Here is a 22300-nt window from a genome sequence, read left to right as displayed (position 1 = left end):
TACTAGTCCATACTTAAAAAATGCTAGGGTTACTTTAAGTTACAGATTTTTCTTTAAAAATAAAATTTAAAAAATTTAATGTATTTGTATATTACAGTTGAAATGAATTCACCCCAAATTTTCCAACATAACATTTGAGAGGACTTAATTTTATATACAGGTTGCACAGTTTATCAGGATTATAATCAATGGGTGAGAAAATAACCACCTTCAGTGCCATAGCTACAAGCTTGCCCTGGTTTGGAACTGGATCCACTGTCATCATTAATGAAATATGGTACTTTTTAGAGCTCATGCTCCAGACTTCATTGAACTGGTATTTTCAATGAAGAATTCAAGTGAGACCACATTTTGATGTACACGCCTCATCTTTCTAAGGATTAGCATCAGTGAAACTAATGAAAGAGGTGGACAATAGGAGGTTAGGGGCATTTCTTTTTCAAGAACCACCTCCACAGCTGCTCAAGAACCTCGCTAGGGGCTTGAAGATCAAACTGTTACTATTTCTCTGTGGAAGCGTGTCTCTGGCCTGAGCAGATGCTCAATGACAAGAGCTGGATTGCCATTCCTGCAGAATCAGGACATGAGGAAAGGAAATGACCAGGTTATGACCAGGTTTTCTCCTTACACCTTCAAACTTCACCGTAGTTATGCTTCCCCAATGAAGTTAAGCCCTCTAGTGGGTGATCAGTAAGTAACCATTTAGAATAAAAATCTTCAGCCACCCAGGCAGACACCAACCCGATTCCATGAACATGTCTCATTTAGAAAGCAAGTCTGAGGGGATGACATCACTCTACAGGATTAATGGGGCATTTTTACAGGATCAGAGTTCAGTTCAGAAAGCATTTTTATTATGCTAAGAGCCTTTTGGTTGAAGAAATGACATGCAGATATCATCCCTGGATATATTAGTAGCAATGCGAGTTTTATTTTCAGCCTTTCTATGAAAGAACAGCAAAACAAAAATCCCCAGTTGTTACAAGCTGTTCTGTGGGCAGAAAAATCGATATATCAGGTTTCCCTGTGAAATCCACCCCTGAGGTTACTGTCATCAGGTGTTGCACCACCCCTGCCTCCCTGAGTTTCACACCACAGTATGTCCTCTCTTTTTCCCTGTATCCGACTGCTCTAACAGCTAGGCAAGAATCAGTTTTGGACAAGCCATGGCATAGGGTACGTGTGTGCCAACTGGCAGGCTAGTACACATTTCCTAAGCAATGAGAGAGCCATTGCTTTTCAATCACCACACAAGCCAAACAACGAAAAAGCCTTATTTTTCCTCAGCTGAAGCTAATTAACATCTATCAAGATGCCAGTTTTCGTAACACTCACAGGACTTCAAGTAATCAGATTTAAAGTTAGCCCTGCATAGCATCTTTTCCTTAGAAAGCCAGGCTAGGAGGCAGAACATCACAGTTTTCAGCAGCCCAAGATCTAGAATAGTTTGTGAGCAATTCTACTACAAAGTAGAAACCTTGAGGAACTCACTGGACAAGAAATGGGTCAGATCTGAGGGTCCTGAAACAGGGGACTGAGGAAAGCAAACCACGCACCTTGCCAAAGAGACAGCAAGTATCCGAAATAGAGTATCTCCTTCACTTACTGTAAGACAAAAAATCCTGGTATGCAAATTGGTGATAGAATATACAACAGTCCCCTCCAATGGGAGTGTGAGGGATTTGAGTAAGAGTGTTCTACTTCTATTCAGGTCATGTAATGCAGTATTTCATTGCAGATGCTGACAGCTAAAATGGGAGATGGATAGAGAATTCCTTTTCAGATGGAATTTGTTCAAGTTACACATTTAACTCTTGAATAACTACACTTCAGTGAAGATGCCTTAAATGCCTTTCTACAGAAAAAGCAAAGGGAGATCGTCACAAATATTGACATTTATAAAAAGCCACGAGCACCTGTTTTCCTAAACCAGAGCAAAAGGGCAAAATTGTGCTATGCTTTCCAATTCCCCAACCCAACTCACAAAGGAAGCTGGTTTAACTTTGTGTTGACTGAGTACACCGAAATGACTCACCGTTAAACAACTGAGAGAATAAGTACCACAGTTATAGAAAGCCCAATAAAAATCTCAAGTATCAAGGTGCTCCTGTAACAATTTCAGTATTGGCATACAAGTGTACAACAGACACAAAAATACCGGGCTTAGAAAGCAATACAGCAGAAGCTAGGCTCTCAGTTGCTTCGTCCCCAATGTTTCTTCCAGTTCTTCTCCAGACTCATTTTCAATCATAGGAAACAGCAGTCCAGGGCTGTGACCATGCCTGTTGGGCCAGCTCATACCCAAGGCCTCACTCAATTACTTGCAACTCTTCCAAGGGAGAGAATCAGCCATTCCAACAGCCTTTTGTTGGCACATCCCATGTCTTACTCAGAACTCTACTGTTTTTCTTTGTCCCTGGGAGATCACTTCCAGAATGAGAATCTGCAGTTTCAATGGATGAGAAACTGGAACTTCTCCGTTTCTTTTCAATGTTTGATACACACACCCCCTAGCTAGATCTTTGAAAATTACTGTCATATTTTCAACTCTGGGTTTTTCCCCACTTAATTCCCTAAGGCCTTCAAATTGCCCCACCTAGCTCGTGACATAAGCAACTGTCTGGCTTCCAAAGGGATTTTTTTTTTATTAAATCATTTAACATTGTTCTCTAGGTCTGCATCCTTCTGTGGTTGTACTGTGTGGACACGTGGTTGAAAGATGAGTCATTTAGACCCAATCTTATTTGTAACACAAAATCCTATGTTTTACGTTTACAAAATATTATTTTGAAACAGAATATATGGGGTTTGTTATTTAAAAAAAAAAATTTCCTACATTTAGACATACTAATCCAGAAAACTCTGCTTCTGTATTATCTGGTATGCCAAGAGTCCAATAAACCTCGCTCTTCTGCCCCCATACTTACTTTGTTTTTGACAATGTAAACTTTAAATACATAAACTTTAGAACAGATGCCCACTTTAGCAAGCAGGACATTAAGAAAGTTACCCTCAAGGGGGTAAATTCCTTGTCACTAACCACTACGCAAGCACAAACAAAAGCAGTTCACAGACAGACAATACTCCTTGCCATAGAATATTCCATGGCAGTGTTTGGAACGACACTCTCAACGTGGTATTTCAGGTGAATATACAAGAAAAACAGAAGTCCTTTGCAAGAACACGAACTGCCAGCGCTGAAGGGCATGCGGGAAGATGCTTAATGTGCTGCATTACGCCACGGTAGCATACTAAAACAAGTCACATAACACACAATATAGAACTTACCAGATAGGAATCAGATCCCTACTCGTGCAGTATGGACTGTCTGTAACCAGGGTAAGACAGGCATTTTCACATGGGAAGAACATGGGCTACTCATGTTGGTTCAGAACACCATAAAGCGTGGCCATCCAGATACTGGAAAAGGTCCATGTTTGTTTAGATTTACCAAAAAGGCGAAGATTGAACTTGGTTTAACAAACTGCTGCACTGTTGCATGTACCCACAAAAAACAGGATGTAAGCCTTCTTCATGTTCTGATAACCATTCATCAACAGGATAAAGTTTTTTCTTTATCCTCAAGACCCTATCTATCTATTTACTTACTATGAAGTAAGGGATAAAAGAAAACTGCTAACAGCCCTCTGATTTTACTTTAATACTGATCAATTTGCGTATCAATCTTAACACACAGTGAAAAATCTATTTATCGACACAGAAAACCACAATTTAGAAACATGAAATTTAACAAATTCTCTTCACGTTTATTGACTGTCACACGACTGTAGAACAATTTTAACGGTAAGACTTCTGGTAGCGTGCACGAGCACCAGGTCCTCCAAATTTCTTGGATTCACAACGGCGAGGATCTGCAACCAGCAGAGTCCTATCATACTGGATTAGAATATCCTTGATCTCTTTCTTGGATGCTTCATCAACATCTGTTTTTTTAAAAAAGAAAAAAGACAGTTTAAGAAGTGGAAGAAATCCATATTAACATTTTTTTTGCACCAAAACTACCAGAAACCATACATTTCCACTTAAGGCTAATACAACAATCAAAACAACTTACATTTTTGATAGTAAGCCACCAATGCTTTGGAAATAGCCTGACGGATAGCTGTTAAAAAAAAGATAATGGATCAGTAAGGATTGCAAATGTATTTAAAACTTAAACACAAAGTGCTAGTTATCTGAGAAACTTGCTGTCTTGTTTTCTGCCAAATTGTCCTTTCCCTCCTTCATCTCCCCACCCACATACTCCACGTGACCTTTACTTTGGCAAATCTGAAAAAATCTGTGCCAAGAGGCCACCCACAGTTCATTTGTTGATTTGGCAACTGCCAGCTAGTCAAGGAATTGTACAAGGGCAGTCCTGATCACCTTCTCTCCTGAGTACTAACACAGGTTCATCTTCTACCTAATCCTCTGAAATGTCTATACTTTTCAGCAAGGATAAAATTGATCAGTATTCAAAGACTAAGGACGCAAAAGGGACAATAGGACGGTACGAGCAGTTCTTCTAGCATACCTCAATAAAACAAGCCTGTAGCATAGTAACACAGTAATCAGAACTTAAACCAGGAGCATGGGCATAACTGCAAAGATGTTGTTAGGCTGTTATCTGTCAGAACATCAAGATCAGAACTTTGGTGAAAATCTGAATTTTCTTAAAAAAATGAATGCAATCCATTTTGAGACTGAAACATGTCGCTGCTCTTCACGCAGCTTCAGCTCCACTTCACTAATACCCAAACTGAAACAGCAGAACAGATCTATCATTTGTAAAAAGCAACTCTATCAACAGCTAATGCAAGTAAGTTCTCCATCTGCTCTGCAAAGGAAAAAAATACCTAGCTTTGCAGGTCAGCTGAAAGATGCTTCTGAACAACATGGAAATTTACAATTAAAGGTGAAATTTCTAATGGCAAATCCCCTTTTCCTCTCCCAAAATCCTTCTGCTCAGCTGCGCTTCAACTGTCCTGTCACACTGCAAGACGCAAAGATCGTTTCCTCACATTTCCTCAGTTTCATTTATTTATTTAATTCAACTTACTCTAGATGTTACAGCTCTGCACATAAAATATATAACCAATAAGCCCTTAATAATAAGCAGAAAAAACCCCAGAACATCGAGATGCGCAATTTACTATTCTAAACTCAAGCCTCTTAAATACATGGCTTGACTCGTTCTAGCCCACACCGAAGATCCCACAAAAAAATCATACCATAGATTTGCGCTACATGACCACCACCCTTTACACGGACTCTGATGTCAACACCAGCAAACCGTTCCTTCCCCAGGAGGAGGACAGGTTCAAGCAGCTGAGAATCAAAACACAGTAAGAATTCATTTGTGATCACAGACAACAAGGATTAGAGCTTGTAGTAGGTTTACTAAATGCGAAGTTATTAAACGTTCTGAAAAATGGAGCCTTGATTTTACAAGCATACACCCAAGTACCCAAGAGTACCACTCTTGCAGAGTTCTTAGACATCTGTTAGTTCTGTTGTAAAATAAACTTACTGAAATCTTGACTTTTTTTTTTAAAGTTTCAAAAGTCTTAATGTATACGGGAATTAAGAACAAAGGAATAGTTTAAGTAGAATGCCATAATTACATCAGCGTTAGAAAAATAAATCAAGATATTAAAATTGAAGATCTCAAGTAATTTGTGGGTGGTTTTCTTCACTATTTATTACACTTCATATTTACCTAGTTTCAGACTCTCTCAGCAGTGTTCAAACAGCTACTGTATAAAGTCCTAACGAATCTTTTAAAAAGGAGGGGTTTAAGTCACCCACTTCAATTTAAAAAATGGATGTGAAGTACTGAAAATACATCAGATTACATTAATATACATTACTCCAATTAAGCAAAAAAACCCCACCCCTCCCAACAAGACCATCATAAAAAGACAGCGTTCTGAATTTTCGTAAATGCATCTACATTTCAAGTGATCAGGTAACACACAACCAAAAAATTAGTACTGTCAATAAGGCAAGCAATTCTCCACCGCCAAGCAATTACGTGTATAATAAATAGTATTTTAATATCCAAGGGTGGTGGGGGAGGCTGGGAGGATGCTTACTTTATACTGCAGAGTTCTGGGCTCAATCATTTCCAGAGGTCTTCCATTCACTTTAATGAGGCCATTTCCTCTCTTGCAGTGGGCAACAGCAGTTGCTGTTTTCTAAAAATCCAAACGTGTATTAATGCAGCATTTCATTTTTGCACTAGTGAATTTCTATTTAATTTTAAAAAACTAAATGTCTTAGTTTTATCCCAAGATTAGCATCTCACACTAAACAAAACGGTACCACTCTACATTCCCAGGTATTCACTCAAAATATTAAGGCACCATCTTAACAAAATTATATTTAGTTTATAGTAATACATGCCATATATTTATAGGACTTTTATAAATGAGGGAAACATACCGTCTCTGTTCTGCAACACAGTGTTTTTGTGGCTCATTTCCTCACAAGACGCTGTTACCTACAATTTTTCAAGCCACCGGATCCCAGCAGCGCAAAGTTTATTTTACCACGGCCACCTCCTCATAGCTGTCTGTCGGACACAGGCAACGATAAGCCAGGCCCCTATGGCCTGGGGACGACAGCAGCGGCCGCTCCCGAGTACTCCCGAGAGGGCAGAGCTCCAACCCAGAGGACCCGAGCCCACTCTGTAGGAAAGCAATCTCTCCCCCCGCTTCCGCACGGCCCCGGGGACATGGCGCACTCCAGCACCTACGTAGCGAGGCACGTGGGCTGCCAAGCAGGCCTCACCACCGTTGGCCTTCTTGCGCGCCAGCCCCGCCACACGGCCCTGGCGAGGAGCCGGCGCCGCTGCTTCCGAGCTGGGGCCGAGGGACCCCGAGCGCTAAGACCGAAGGGCGCTGCCCAGACCGAGAGCAAGAAGAAGTTGGAGCGGGCCGCGGCGCCCCGGCCTCACCTTCCGCCCGAAGACCTGGACGCTCTGCAGGGGGCCCTTAGCCGGCATGACTACTCCTGCAAGAGAGAGGGAGGCAGCGTTAGCGCTGCCGCGGGAGAGGGCACGAGCAGGGCGGCGGAGGACGGAGCCCCCCCGACACTCACCCTTCCTTCAGCGGCGGCACCGGGAAAAGGACGAACAGGGTTTCCCAGCCTTTTCTCAGGGGCAGCCAGGCCGCAAAGCACGACGCCGTCTTCCGGCAGTGCGACAGAACTCCCGTCCGCCCCTCCCCCGCCTGGCGGCGCTTTGCGGCAGCCCAGAGCTAGGCGGGCGGGGGGCGGATCGCGCCTTTGCTCTACCGCCGTCCGTCGGCCTCTGGGGGCCGGAGGCTCCGCGCGGCGGCCCGCGGAGGGGAGGGGAGGGGAGGAAAAGGAAAGGGAAAGGGAGAGGGAGAGGGAGGGAGGGAGAGAGCGGCCGGGTCGCGCTGCGGCACTGCGGAGAGGCTGCACCTCTGTCTCTCCGGCTCTTCCTGGAGGGGCTGCGTCCGCCGCCTCCCGCTGGCGGAGAGGGGCGGCTCCCGGGCCCTGCGGCCGGCCGGAGAGGCGGGTAGTCACTGGGGAGGGTTAAACGGGGTGGAGGCCGGGCCTTTCGTAAGGCTGCCACTTTCGTAAGGCTCTCCACCTCGGCGCGGTGGTGTAGGGTCACCCCGTGTTTTCCCCCTCCCCGATTTTTCTCCTTTTGGTGTAAAGAGACGGGGTGATTCTGTGAGTGCCGTCAGCGCTGGGTAGGCGTTGTTCCCCCTCCAGCAGCCAGCTTCCGTCACCTGAAGCTTGTATACCGGCTTGAGGCTGCTGCTTTTGAATCCGCCCGTACAGGACTTCTCGCCGCTCCGCGGGAGGAACGCGGCTGCCTCTCCCCGGGAGGGAGCCCGGACGCCGCCCGAGGGAGGCCGAGAGCCGGCACGCCTTCTCCAGGTGGCCGGCGCAGCACCCGGGGAGAAGCCCAGCCCGTGCTCAAGCGGGGCGGCGGGGAGGTCACGCACTGCCCGAGCTCCGACATGGATTACAGCAGCTTGAAGGACTTCTGGAGAGGGATAGGGAGGATGCACAGCCTGCGGAGAGGCTTCTTGAATTGCTCATGGAACATCTAGTGTTGACACCATAGCATACCATCTCTTAGGTATCCTAGTCACAAGCGGAAGCCAGCTGGGCTTCTGGTATAAAGAGAACAAAATGATGCCTTCCCCGAAAAGCTTACAGTCACTCTTTGTACCTCCTTGAGAAGCAGCAGTACAAGCCACATAGCTTCTTCAGTTTTAAAGTTTTGTAAACTGCTGGAGAAGATGAAGCGTTAAACCTTGTATTCTACTCTAGCATCGTACACTGAGGCATATTCAGGAAATTCTTTATAGTCACTTAAATAATCAGGGACCGTTATGTTTAAGATCAATCCAAGGAGTTCTTAGATTCAGGGCATCGATGAAGCACTATCAAATTGAGCTTTTCTGTTTTCCTTGTGTAATACCTGTCACAAAACATGGAATTTAGGTCACTTTCAGACTGAAAATACTTTACTTCTAAGGCTTGGTATTTAGAACGCAAAGTTTTCCAGAAGAACAAAAGCAGAGTCTTATCGATGAAGCAAGGTCGTGCTTGTTAGATATTTTAAACGATAGGGATTTAAATTACTGTGATTAATTAGAAAGTTGACTGCTCAAATGAAACAATCAGTTCCTTTGTCTTTGGACAGGATTTTAAATACTGAACATTAGTCATCAGTCATGTGAGGATTTAAACAAGCACTTAGCTTTATGCAATTTGAATAGAACTAATCACTCAAGTGCATAGTACTGTGCAGAGCACGTAAGCTTTAGCACATCTCAAACCCCCAGTTGTACAAAGCTTTAACATGTGACCTGAAAAGTGATATTTTTTTAAGGCAGTTTCCTAAGGAACAGTGTTTATGTGGTCGCACGGGTCTCTCATCCACTCTTTCCCAATCATCAGGGAAAGGGGAATGGTCACCGGCTTGTTGGCTAATTTCAGTTATTTTTTCACAGAAGAATGGAAATTTGAAAAAACAATTTAGCTTGTACATACTTCATGAAAACAGAGGTGGCTCTGTATAAGAGAGATCTTTTACTTGCATAATGAAAGCAGCTGCAAGAGCTGAAATACTAGACATTACAAAACCTTCATTTAGATGAAAAAGAGAAAAAAATAATACCTAATTAACCCACTTAAACAAAAAGGTTCAACTAAGACTTATGATCAACCCAAAGGTGAGCCATTAGTAACTGAGTTTTGTTGGGTGTTCAGGGTGCTTTCAAAGGAAAAGAAAACACATCTAAATCTGTTCCTCTTGTGGACATTATCTGAGGTCTGCTAATGAAGACTTATGTTGTAATACCAAGTACACGATTAAACGAGGGGGGTTTTCAAACGTCTGCTTGTATAAAGCTTACCGTTTGGGAGCATACTTGCTTAGGTCCTGCAAAAATTCATCCTCATTTGGGTGTTCATCGGCTGCATGCTCTTCCTGGAACTGAAAACATTCATCCTAGAATGAACCTGTCTATAAAACCAGTGATATGCCTACACATATGTATCTCTGTTTTCTGTCAGCAAAATAAGAAGATAACCAACATCTATAGATAGTGTTGCCTGGAAGATAAGGTTAAAGGCTTTGTGCTGCTTGTTTCCTTTGCTTTCTAGCATAAAAATGGGAATAGGAGCTAAAAGGCATTTAGAGACCACCTACCACAGAAATCAGGCTGTAACATGGGAAGAGACGATTAGATCATAAATATCACCATACACAAAAGAAACAAAAAGAAAGATACCAGAATGGGTGAAAAAACCCCTCAGGTAAGATACTACACTTCTAAGAAAAGTCCAACCACTAACAATATCCCTACTTAGTTTTACTGAGCACAAAATACTTTAAAATGGTAATGTATCTCTGATTTCAAAAAGAATAACATACATAGCAAAAATTTTCAAGCACCACCTAGAGCCTTTTGTCTTCACTTCCTTTTTATTTGGAAAGTAATTGCACCTGTGGAATGTAAGGCACTTGTTTGGCAGCCTTTTTTTTTAACCTTACTTTGCACTGGTGTGAAGAGTTACACAGCATGCAAAACATTGAATAATCAGGCCCAGAGAAATTAAGGCGAATTTGCTGGTAAACCACTCTTACCAGAAAGAACATTTCAAGAGAAAGCTGGCAGGTTTGAACCTGTCTTGGCAGGGCATTTTTATTATTTCCTAACAGGAAGGAAAGTATTTGGATTTGACTCAAGTCTAAGTCCTTGATTTCACAGTGATTCTGTATTGTACTAACAGATGACCTCTTGTGTATCTTTGTATCAACAAGTATCTTAGGACTACTAAATTTTTACATGGGCATTTAGTGAGGCTTTAAGGGATTGAGAGTCTCTCACTGACTGACCTCCTCCACGGGAGCTGCTCTGAGCTCATTGCAGGCTGTGGTGTAAGATGCTGCTGTGACCTACTCTCCTCCCAGACCAGGCACGTGCACTTCAGCTCTGTCAGTTTTCTGGAAAAAGCTAGGGTATGCAGCAGGGTATAGCGCTATAGGGGAATGTCTCCAACGATGTCTCCAATTGTTTCTTCATTTTGCGGTAGGAGCACAAACCCTCTGTAGGTAACATGGCTTCTTGGGGAGGAGGGCAGGAAGGGAATGGCAGGAGGTGGGCAAAGGTGGACCAAGCAGAGTCAGTGAGCTGGGCTGAGCAGAGCAGCACTGTGTCTGTTCATTTGGAAATTTGCCAGTGTGGAGCATATGGAAAACTGCAGTACAAAACCTGGGGTGTCAGTCCACTGCCCGCTGATACTGTCAGGCTGATGTAGTGCAACCAATGAATTTCAAATGTGTACTTATTTGTTACTTGAGTGCTAACAGAGATTTTATTTGGTATCCCTATGCAGGAGTCAAATCTATTGAAGATTTTTGCTATTTATGTGTTTGTGTGGGGTTTTTTTCCTGGGATTTTATGTAGTTTGAGTTTAGGAATTTAGTAGTAGGAATTTAAAATAGCAAGTGACTGGACATCCATGTGAAATCATGATGTTGGTTCTCCACTTGGACCTTGTAATCTTTCAGATCAAATTCACATGTAAGTTCAAAAGGTAAACATTCCAAGAGGGCGGCATTTTAGCTTCCACTTAACATAGAATTATGTAGCTACTGAGAGTGTAAGGCAAGAAAGAGTCAAGGTCAATATGTTAACAAGGCCAGCTGTAATGTGACTTTAAATTTCCTCCTATTTAAAGGAGAGAAAACACTCTCCATGGAAAAATAGTGTGAGAATTAGTGCGATTATCTTCTTCATGTGTTACCTGAAACATTAATAGAAAGATGAGAGCTATGGCAAAATATGGTCAGTTACTTCTATGTACGTTGTCATAGAAAATAAAAAAAATCGTTGTAAAAGTAAAGGGGCATTTAGGGGAAATACAAAGAAACATTTCTTCTACATAGTCCATAATCACATTAAAAAAAATCTATGCCTTCTACCAAAATGTCCCAATTTGCAATTGAATTATACATTGTAGGATTTTGGTTTAGTAGAGTGGGTAATTTTAACCAGGGAAAAGATTCGTTCATATTTCATTCATGATAAACAAAGCATATTCCTTGAAGTTTTTACTTCAGACAGCAAAATCATCTCTATACACTTCGGAAGGCTTCTGTCTTGTACAGATTTATACCTTTTGAAAATCAGTGGGTTCCTTCACTGAGAAGTATGAAGTGTTTCAGGAAAGAAGATACTGATGTGCTTTTTTTATGGCAGATCTGGGATACCAGAATATAGTTCTCGTATTATATTTTGCAACTGATGTGTGTTTGATGATAAAGTGTAATTAGCTAATGGATCCCATTATTTCTGATGCTTGCTTTTCACAGATCATATTCATCCAGGCAGCAGCTGAAGAGTTTTCTAAATTCAATTAGTGCAAGAATGCTGTGACCAATGGAAAAATGTTTGATGCATGCCAGAAAACAAATCTTCCCAGCTCTTGGAAATATGTTCTGAAAACAAATAAGGATCACACAAGATTTTCATATTAATAAATATTTTTTTCCTAAGAAAATATTTAAAATCTAAAGCAAAATTTTTGGTTTAATTATCCTTTTCTAGGGAAGCTCTATAACAACAGCTCTGGAACATAAGGATATGGATTATCCTGACTGGTGTGAATACTGACTCCTATTTGCAGATTATAAATGTTAATGTCACACTGAGATTGAAAACACAAGCCAATTTGTAATGTAGAAATTCACACAGTGATAGGCATATTCACACTGAAATTTATTGCATGTAAATAATTAGCAATACACTAGGTCACTCAGGACCCTCTCTTGGCGTGGCTACTTGGGAAAAATCACAATTAATGATTGTCTTGAATTAATAGGATAGTTCTTTCAGTACAATAAACAAAAGAAATACAAAGCCCATCTTGGATCTGAACATATAGACAGACATTTAGGCTCATTGTTCTAGCTCTATTACCTGACTTGTTGCTGGAATCTGATAAAATGTTGGCACTTAAATTTGCAGCATGCATCCTATTTACAATAGGCTGGAAATGCATATATTCTGTTAACATAGTTTAGCTGGAAAGTGATAGTGTATTATCTGCTCATTTTAGAATCTATCCATATAGTAAAGGATAAAAATCTAAAAATCTAAGACTTAAATTTGGAATATGACTTCATCTGTGTTCAACCTCTCTTGCAGTATACAAGGCTTTAGTGAAATTTATTGACGGTAAATTAGAATTACTTAAAACTCTTCTGTACGTCCACAGTATATGTGTGTGAGCTCATACACTCGCACTTTTATGTGTCAACAGGAATCAAGGTTGTAAGAAGCTGATAGGACAACAACCCAGTACCCCAAGCTACACAAGTAAATAGAGTCACGTACATGAAACAATTTATTTTTTTAGAACAGAACGGCATCTCCAAGCTTCCTGCTGTATTTTGCTGCTCCTGAAGGCTGCTGCTCAGTGTAGTTCCCTTTTTTAGAACCTAAACACAGCAGGGTCCAGTGGGATCCAGCTGCCCTCTCTCAACTCTTCTGCAGAGAGAGGAGTTGTCCTGGGTCTTAGCTTCCGCAGGCCTGTTGGGATTCTTTCTGCTTTTCCATGTTAAAAAAAATTGGGGAAGAGTGACCACAGAAATGGACACCTATTTTGCACATCTTTACAATACAGGCTTCTTGCCCCAATTGGTTTAGTTATGTTCAGATTACAAATACAATATTGCACTCCGTGATCTGTAGGTCTACATTTCTCTTTAAATCTCACTTTTGACGTAGTGCATACAGAAGGTTGCTATCTTCTGGGTAAATGAAAAGGTGTGATTATTGTTATTGACTGCAGAAACAGACTACTAGTTATACACGCACTTAATTTGCTGAAACATCAGTCGTGATTTAGAGCAGAAAGAGGTAGGTTTCTGTGAAGTTATATTAATCTCCACTGAGGTAATTTCTATTTCTGATTTTGAATCTGTTTGTTGTTTCAAGTGAAACATTTTCCATTGCCTGTGGTGAAAGGGCAGATAAGGCAGAAGTATCAGAGCTCGTGAACTGTTGTGTACTTACTGACTTACCAGAGAACTGAGACATTTTCTCCAGAAACTGGAGCAGTTGAACTCTGAAGGAGAATGAACTCTTTTGGCAAGGCTTTGTGAGGGCTCCAGATGGAAAATCTTGTGTTTATGAAGCAGAGAGAGCGAGCAGAAACATAGTGACTGTCCAGCTTGTAGCATTAAGGAAAAATAATAATGCATTTTATTCACACAGGGCTGAATACGGCTAGGTTCTCTGGATGCTGCATGCTGCCAGGAATCGTGGAGCCGTCGAACCCAGCAGAGTCTTCATCTGGTGTAGGGTTGACAAAGTGGTTGTTACCTGTTACCAGCTATAGCTCTTGAACTGAGACAGAGGTCAGTTCTCAGTGCCTTGTTACATGTTAATAGCTGATGTATTTTAAAGTAGTCTGTCCACCCTCACCTAGCCCTTTGTTCAGGGACAGGGGTGAAGAAGTCGTAGGATCTGTTATCTCCAAATGGCTCTTTTGTAGTTCTTTCCTCCACTGTTCCCAAGAGAATCTAGCCCGTAATATCTACCCACTGAATATCTACAAGCAGTTTAAAGAAACACAAACACATGCAGTATTACAACACACGTATTAAAATGACTTTTTTTTTTACAAGATCAAAAACAGATAGAAAAAATAAAGTGCTGTGGGAAAGCTTTTACCAAATAAAAACGTCTGTGGAGGCTTGATCATATGTGGGCCTGTGAATAACACTCAGGAGACTATAAACTTTAGACAAACCAGATGGTTAGACAGCAAAACAGATGGTTTTATTTATGCAGACAAAGTTCACATTTAGTGAGGTACTTTGTTCTTCTAGAGAAGGTTTCACACTCAAAGTAGAATTATATATGTGTCCTATGATGATGGACTGTAAAATTCATGGAAATGTAAGTCACATCAAGTAGTCCATTGTTCTTTCGATAGAAATATCCTTACAATGACATAGTTGGAATACTCGTTGGCTGCTGTTGTACATGGTGTAGCTTCTTTTTACTCCAGTAGCATCCAAAGGCTTTAGTGAGGATTATGACCAGCTTTTGTTACATGTTATAAATTTGCATAAGAAGGTACCCTTGTTTAGAAGAATTTAGAGTCTAAGGAAGAAAAAATGTAATACAGGAAGAAAATATGTAATACAGCTGTTGACCAATGATAGAGGAAAGTATTTTTAAAAATAAAAATTACTTATTTAAATTTATGGCAATCAAAATCAAGGAAAATGTACAATATCTCAATTTGAGAAAAAAATGAACTGGAAAAAAAACCCCAAACCACTGAGCACATCAACACAGAAGTGATAGTTCCCCTACAGAAAAGGACACGCATATGCATTTCAGACTGTAAAAAAAACAAAGTAGGATTTTCCTCTAGGTATTGAATGCAGAGATTGAATGGACACTGATTGGAGCAATGATAATACCCTTGCCATAGCAAGACACCTCTCACAGTGTGAGATATGCATGCTTTGTACATGGCCCTTAATGCTCGAACAGGCACCCTGGATGTTGTTTCACTTCTGTAGGTCAGATGCTGCTCCGGGCTCCATGGGAATCCCTCAGTTTGGCATTTTTGCTTCACACAGAATAGAAATATGGTGTATCAACCATACAGCATCAAAGAAAAATATTACTCAGAACAATGAGCAATAATCCTCCCACACCGATCATTGTTGCCTGTAGTCTTACACAGTGGAAGATACTGTTGATGCAAGCTTGCAAAGTCTTGTCAAATGAAGGAGTTTGGAGAGTAACGTAAGTATGGAAATACAGGCTCCAGTGATTTCATACCACACAGAAATCAGTAGTTCGATGGGAAATGAACCCCAGGTTTCAAAAATGTTTCAAATGTGTATGGCATTTAGATGCCTAACTCCCAAAGGAATACAAAACCCCTGCCTTTAAGTAACTTAAGAGCCTGAGTTCTGTTTGCAGAATGACATAGATTCATAGTCCATATCTAATTGAAAGTTAATTAGATCAGACTTTTTAAAGTATCTGTAACTTTTGAAAACAGGACTTTTGTTCATTATCACTAGAAGCCTTTGGAACATTTTTTTCTATCCAGCATGCTCTCTGTATTGAGTGGAGTAGCCCTCTCTGTTCTAGAAAATCCATTATTTGGTACAGGCTGAAAGCAAACAGGTCAAGTATCTCACAGACAGGCCAGGTTTGTGCTTGGTACAAATGCAGAAAAGTATTAAGGACTGAAAGAATGTATTCCATTGGATTTAAATGTAATGTGAACTGTTATTCTTATAGAAACACTTTTCCTTTTTTTTTTTTTTTTAAGATTGGAGTTGAAAGCTCTTCAAGTCTGTTTATTGTGCATTCTGGACTCAGTTGCTAGTCATTTATTTTAAGAGTTAAAGTATTTTGACAAAAAAGTCCCATATAATCTCTACCATGTAATTCCATTCCATGGTGAGTGAAATTTTAGATGGATAAGCCATCAACATAACTTTTCACAATCTTCCATCATCCCAAAATCAGTTTAATGACAATTATGTATTTTTGCCACATCATATGGAGCTGATATCAGTAGATTTTTTTTAATCCATAGACAGCATCATGTTTCAAACCTGTTGGAGTTTGATTTTAATGTAGTTGGTGTTTCTACCTTTCTAATTAAGATAACAGAATACTTGAAATTTTCCAAACTGTATTGATTTTTAAAACATCATTCATACAGTTCACATTTTATAGAAATAATTTTAAGCATGCTTCAATAAAATATTAAAATGCAATATACTGATTTATCATTTTGAACAGAATTTTTTGCAGTTAGTTGTATCTCATATGAGCTTGACAGGATACTTGCCTTTCAACAGCACAAAGGGTTGAACCATCATTTGAGGAAAAAAAAAAAAGAGACCACCTTGCTGGTGTGATCTCAGCCTGTGCATGCATGAATTTCCTCTTTGCAATTATCAAACCCTCTGAATACAAAGACTTAAACAAACTAACTAGTAGTTCTGACTGAACATGCACAGAGCCCTTGCCTTCAGCATCAGAAGCTGCACAATTGCCGTCAGTCTTCCTGATTTAATTTTAATTCAGTGCCTTGCTCACAAGATCTGGCCATTTGGAAACAGTAGCAACTGAAATCTTGCTTTCTGTAAAGCAGTGTCAGTGCAGGCTTCTCTGCTTAGAGTTTCAGATGCATGTTTTATCTAAAGTCTCTAGGTTCCTGTTAGTATCTGCGTCTTTGGATTTCAAATTTTGTTGGCATATGTCCCTAAGCATCAATGTGACAACTGTTCAATAGGTAGCTCTGGTCCAAAGTATATAACTCTGGTCTAAGGAATGTATGTAGTTATTCTTTCCCAAACATACAAAAGAAACAACCACTTTGTGGGCTGTTCTGAGAATGAGAAAGTAATCTCAAAATGCACTTTCTTTCTGCTATTCCTGAACTCTCCAGAGGAAAGACTGGGCAGAGGGTTTAGGTCAGGCAGAGGGTTTACATCTTTTATGATGCCAGCTCATACAGACTCACAGAATCACTAAGGTTGGAAAAGACCTGTAAGGTCATCAAGTCCAACCATCAACCAACACCACCATGCCCACTAAACCATGTCCCACAATGCCTCGTCCACACGTTCCTTGAACACCTCCAGGGATGGTGACTCCACCACTTCCCTTGGCAGCTTATTCCAGTGTCTCACCACTCTCTCAGTAAACAAATTTTTCCTAATATCCAGCCTGAATCCCCTGGCGCAACTTCAGGCCATTTCCTCTTGTCCTGTCGCGAGTCTTGAACTAGACTGTAAGAACCAGCTGATGGTTTCACATGTGACTGTTGCATAACCATCTAGCGATCAGACCTCCAGCCCTTCTAATTTGAGCTAGAATTTAAATCAGTTTACTTAAAGTGACCTTTGCCACTTCTGTCATCTGTTCAGGGTCCTGTAGAAGTTCTTATTACTGAAGGCCTTCTCAAACACAACTGAAAACCACAGTAGGATGGTTTTTTTCAGCCAATGGTCTATTCGTCCATTTCCCACTCCACATATGTATTCTTTCCATCTCTCCCCTCCTTGCTAATTCGCTCCTTATCTTTTACCCCTTTGTCTCTCTTTACTTTGTCAGAGGATTGTGACAAGCCTGGAAAAGACTTAGTGCTGATCTAAGTGCATGTGGGTGGTAGGGGATGGGGAGAGCGAAACTAGGCTAGCGTGCAGCCCTACATAGCTGTGAGTGCCCGTGGGACACGGAAGGGGGGATCACACTGGGTTGGCATTACTGCTGGCTGCAATGGAGTAAATGCTAAAGCTTCCTTAGCTTTTCCATCACACCTAGAAAGAACCATGTCTCAAACCCCATCTTTACACAGTGGACGAGCTAAACTGAAGTGGGTTCGCACGAACTCAAATACATCTCTACTATTCCCCACTAAAGAACAACTAGAAATCAGCTTTAGTTTCACTAATTCAAAATTAATGCTTTAAAAAAAGTTGTAATAAACTTTGATGCAGATCCAAAAAACAACACTTTTCAGGCTGACTTTGTCACGGAGCAGAAGGAGTGGGGCTGCTCCTCGAGGTGGGATGAGCTGGGAGCTGAGGGTGACCCCAGTGCAGGCAGTGCCTCACCACAGGGGCATCATCCCACGGGGGCTGAGCTGGGGGGTGGTAGCAGGGTCCGTTTCACAATGTTTTGTTATTTTGGTTTTGCAAGCATGGCTTTCTTTTTGATTTGTCTGTTTCCGTGAAAATCTTGCAAGCCCTGGATACCACCTACTTATCAAGAGAAATACTTACTGCCTTAAATTGTTGGCGTTTTAGTATAAAAATGTGAATTGATTAACTTTTTGTGAGCTTCAGTCCTTTTGAACTCTCCCATGGCTCCTCTGGTAGCTGCAGCTGGCAGTCTGAGACAATAGTTTATATTGTCAGCAAACTGCCTTGTTAAATAAAAAAAAAAATATTAACCTGGAAGTCATCAGGCAGCTTTCTTGAACATGAAGCCACTTTTACTGAGTTGCCTGCTGGTGTTTAGATAACCGTAGTATTTATTTGTAGTTAAATTGTCTCTAGAGGCCTCCACCACCCTAAAGAGTTTGCTGTTCTCCTCTCCTTAGGCACGTGCATCCGGCGTCACCCCACAACCAAGAGGCTTGAAAAGAAACAGGAACCCGCCAACAGTGGGTGGGGAGAAGAACTGCAGGGCCGTGGAAGGGACCTGCTGAAGGACGAGCAGGCAGTGAGAGGCAGAGCTGTGGGCTCAGGTCCTCTGAGCCGTCACCTACCGCCGCCTTCACTCAACTCCACTCCGCGTTAAAGTTTAGACTCCTCCATTGCAAATTGTCATTGATGCTTAAATGCTTTCTTTTTTTCTTTTTTTTTCCTTTTCCCTTGGTCTGTTCTCACAAGGTTGTTCTGCTGCCCCAGGAGAGCGGCAGGCAGCCCCAGCTGCTCTGTGTTTCCCCCTCCATCTCACAGCCCCGAGAGAGCCCTGCCTGTGCCAGCTTTACTTGCACACCCAGGACTCCCTCTCTGCCATCTTGTAATGAGAATAGGAGGGGTTAGGGATCTTGCTTGCAAGTCGTTCCACAACACTGCAATACAGAGCTTCCTGTACAAGCTATACCCACCTCTGTATTTAGGTTACTTCAGCCCACGTATTCGTATTTTTCTGACAAAAAAATTATGGGCCAGATTCACTAGTTTATTCAATGTGTGTTGTGGCACTCCAGCAATGCAAAGCCACTGTAAACCCTGCTTAATTGGGCAATTAAACTTTATGACTGCTCTGCATCCCTGACGCGGTAAAAGGCAGCCAGAATGCACCAGGAAATCTCGCCCATCAGCGGGAAAACCTGAGGATGCACACGCACCTCCTCAGACCATCCCCCAGCCCATGCAGGGAGGCTGAACATCGTCTCTGGCCCAGCTGGGCCGTGCAGGCCGCAGGATGTCCGGAGGACGGGCATACACAGTTTAGGCACAGTTTACCTTTGCAGGAATGCAGGCATAGCCCCTTCTTCTTTAAAATGTACTTCTCATTGTTTATAATGGAGGTCCACTGAAGGTAACGGAGCTTGAGGCATGAAAATTGGACCCTGATCTCGTCAAACCCTTAGGCTGTGTGTGAGCAGAAAAAACCCCTTAAATCTGTGGGGATATTTTTAGGATCAAGTCTTACTTTTCAGGAGCACTGCTGATGTAAAATTTTGTCTTCGCTTCTAGTAACCCATCCGGAAATAGAAGAATAACTTTACTGCTAACAGTCTCATGGCCATTTTGTTAGCCTTTCATGGAGACTGTTGCGATCACTAGCACTGTTCGTTCAAAAAACCAAAATAACCAAAGTGGTCTGAGCGCAGGAGGCAGGTCTGGGAGCAATGCTGGTCCTGGTCTGCGCTCTGAGTCTGCTCCTGACCCCCCGGGTGACCTTGAACCGAAGTCCTAGGTCTGAGCACTACCTGCTTTGGGAAAGCTGAGGTCTGGGTTTGAAGCTCGCATCATAAACCTACCTCTTCAAATGTTTTCTGTAACTATCTGGCAGTATTTGCTTGCAACGCCTCTTCCAGAGGCGAGGTGTTAAATTTGCCAGGAAGGGGTTAAGTGGGTCTGGCTGTTTCATAAAGGCAGGCGTTTTGTTATTCCCTAAGGAAATGGGAGCTACTTTCTAGAGAAAGAGGGGACATGGGCTGTGGAGGCTTCTGAACTACCCACAGAAAGGCTCAAGACGAATTCTGTAGAGATTGTAACAGGAATTTGCAGTTGTTGCTAATATCCTTGTCAGTGAAAACTGTAAACTGGGTCTAGGAAGAAAAAGAGTTTTTATTCTAAGGCAGGAAGATTTAGTTTAAGATTATGTAAGTAAAGCACCCACACAAAACCTGCTATTCCTTTTCCTCACTTCATTCACATTAAGAAACTTGTTCTGTTATAAAGGACTTGTTTTGCACTTACTCTTAGCAGTGCAAGTAGCTGGGAAATGTCCTTTTTAGATTCTGTGGCTGCTTAGTTACCACAGCTTCTTGCTATCCAAATAGACTCGATCTGTCAAGGCTGCAAGATGGGGAGAGATAAACACAGGGAGCAATTGTGGCTTCCTGCCACCAGCCCTGCTCAGAAAGCAAGAAGGCAACAGCAGATGAACCGTTTCTGCAGCGGTGGTGGGAAGCTGTGGCCTCACAGGAATAGGGCAACTGAAAAACACAACCCAATATCCTGAGAGCAGGATAAGTAACATCAAATAATGTGCTCTCTTCTAGTTCCACTTCGCTTGTGCAATAGTTTTGAGGCAGCCGTTATTCTGCCAAGAAATAGTCCGTGTAGATATGCATAGAAAGTGTTGGGTTTGAGGTAATGCAGTGGGATATGCAAAACCTACGATGGTGGCAGCCAAATTAAAAATGATGTGATATAGTCATTTATCAGCTGGGATCGTTGCATCAGTGTTGCCTAAAAGTAACTGTCAGGTGTTGAGTTTTGTCACCTGATCATACGTTTTCCTTGTTTATTCAGTTTTGAAAACTGTGACTGGAAAGGAGTAAAAAGAAAATCAGCTGATGGGAGAGAAAATAAGAGAAATTAAACAAACCCAATAAAGTTGAAATTAGAGAAGCACCAGTGGTGTGAAAGAGGCAAGATCCAAAACACAAAGAGCTCTCAAGGAAACCAGCCTTTCCATTCACTTCAGTGGGATGTGGAACAGGCAGTTTTCCTATCAGAAACTGCAGGACTTGTTTCTGCTATCATAGGGCTTTGTAACAGTAGTTTAATCAGGCCCACTTTTGCAGAGGGAGGGAAATAACATCATCTGTCTGTTGTTTTTTTTAACTTTCAGCGAGGTTGCATGGGGTGCAATTAAGTGGTGCTAACAGTAGCTAAGCCCAACCGTGTTTCATGCTAAAGGAAAGTTACACAATGCTGTGGGTGGCAGAGTATTTCTGGGAGGCACACTTCGCTGCGGACTTTGCTTGCATCACTTCCTGAAATAGAGATTGACTGATGTGATATAGTTTTATTTTTATTCGGCTTTTTTCTCAAACCACAGGTTACACTTGCATGTTGTTTGCAGAGTTAGCTTTTGAAGAGAAGACCATAAATGCTCAAACCAAGGTGCACTGTATTTTAATGTAAGCGCTCCCTGACCTTTCCATTTTTTTTCTGTTTCTCTGGCATCTCAGAATGGAAACTCTGCTAAAGCACTGAATAAAAAGGGAATGGCTTTACTGAATTAAAATTATATTCCTTGCAATATTTATCATCATTTTAATTTGCTTTACTTTGGGCTGTCCTCAACGTGTGCTTTCTTAATGTGCTGCAGATTTCTGAGTTGACAGCGGGTAACTGTGAGGAGCCAAGAGCTGGTCAGGATGCATTTGGAGTTTTAACTCACAGGAAAGTGTAGGAGGTAGTTTAGAATTTAAGGGTTTTTTTTCCATGGGAAAGAGATACCTCTTCTCTGTCCCCTGTGCATGGGAGACATGTGAAAGAAGGGAGGTCTGGTGATTTCCTGCTTTCCTACTTAGCAAACCCATGACAGCAACTGCCAGCATCCTACCCTTTAGCCTACTATTTACCACTGACTGAGTATTTTTGATGAAATGATTAACAGAAATGGATTTAATTATGATATGTTACACACTCACATTCAATCTCTACCAGGACTAGAGGGGAATGCAACTCTGGGAAATAGCATTTCCATTTGTCTGGTGTTTCTGCATGACATTATTTAATCAAAACCCATTTGTTTCATTGCACCTCGAATACTGT

At 41.7% G+C, this 22300-nt stretch overlaps 1 protein-coding gene across 1 annotated transcript; it reads right to left on the bottom strand.

Annotated features, from left to right (window-relative positions):
* Positions 1–3741: 3741 nt before the first annotated feature.
* On the bottom strand, positions 3742–7157 carry RPS16 (ribosomal protein S16). Its single transcript, XM_059816512.1, has 6 exons — positions 7102–7157; positions 6959–7014; positions 6096–6197; positions 5232–5328; positions 4076–4123; positions 3742–3944 (listed from the first exon to the last, which is right to left on the bottom strand). Exons 2-6 carry the CDS (start codon positions 7004–7006, stop codon positions 3799–3801), a joined length of 441 nt encoding a protein of 146 aa, XP_059672495.1. The 5' UTR covers positions 7007–7014; positions 7102–7157; the 3' UTR covers positions 3742–3798.
* Positions 7158–22300: the final 15143 nt, after the last annotated feature.

The sequence above is a fragment of the Gavia stellata genome, chromosome 4 (genome assembly GCF_030936135.1).
Source record: "Gavia stellata isolate bGavSte3 chromosome 4, bGavSte3.hap2, whole genome shotgun sequence".
In the NCBI taxonomy this organism is placed as follows: Eukaryota; Metazoa; Chordata; class Aves; order Gaviiformes; family Gaviidae; genus Gavia; species Gavia stellata.
The sequence above is the reverse complement of the archived record's forward strand: the minus strand, read 5'-3'. Positions and strand labels throughout refer to the sequence as shown.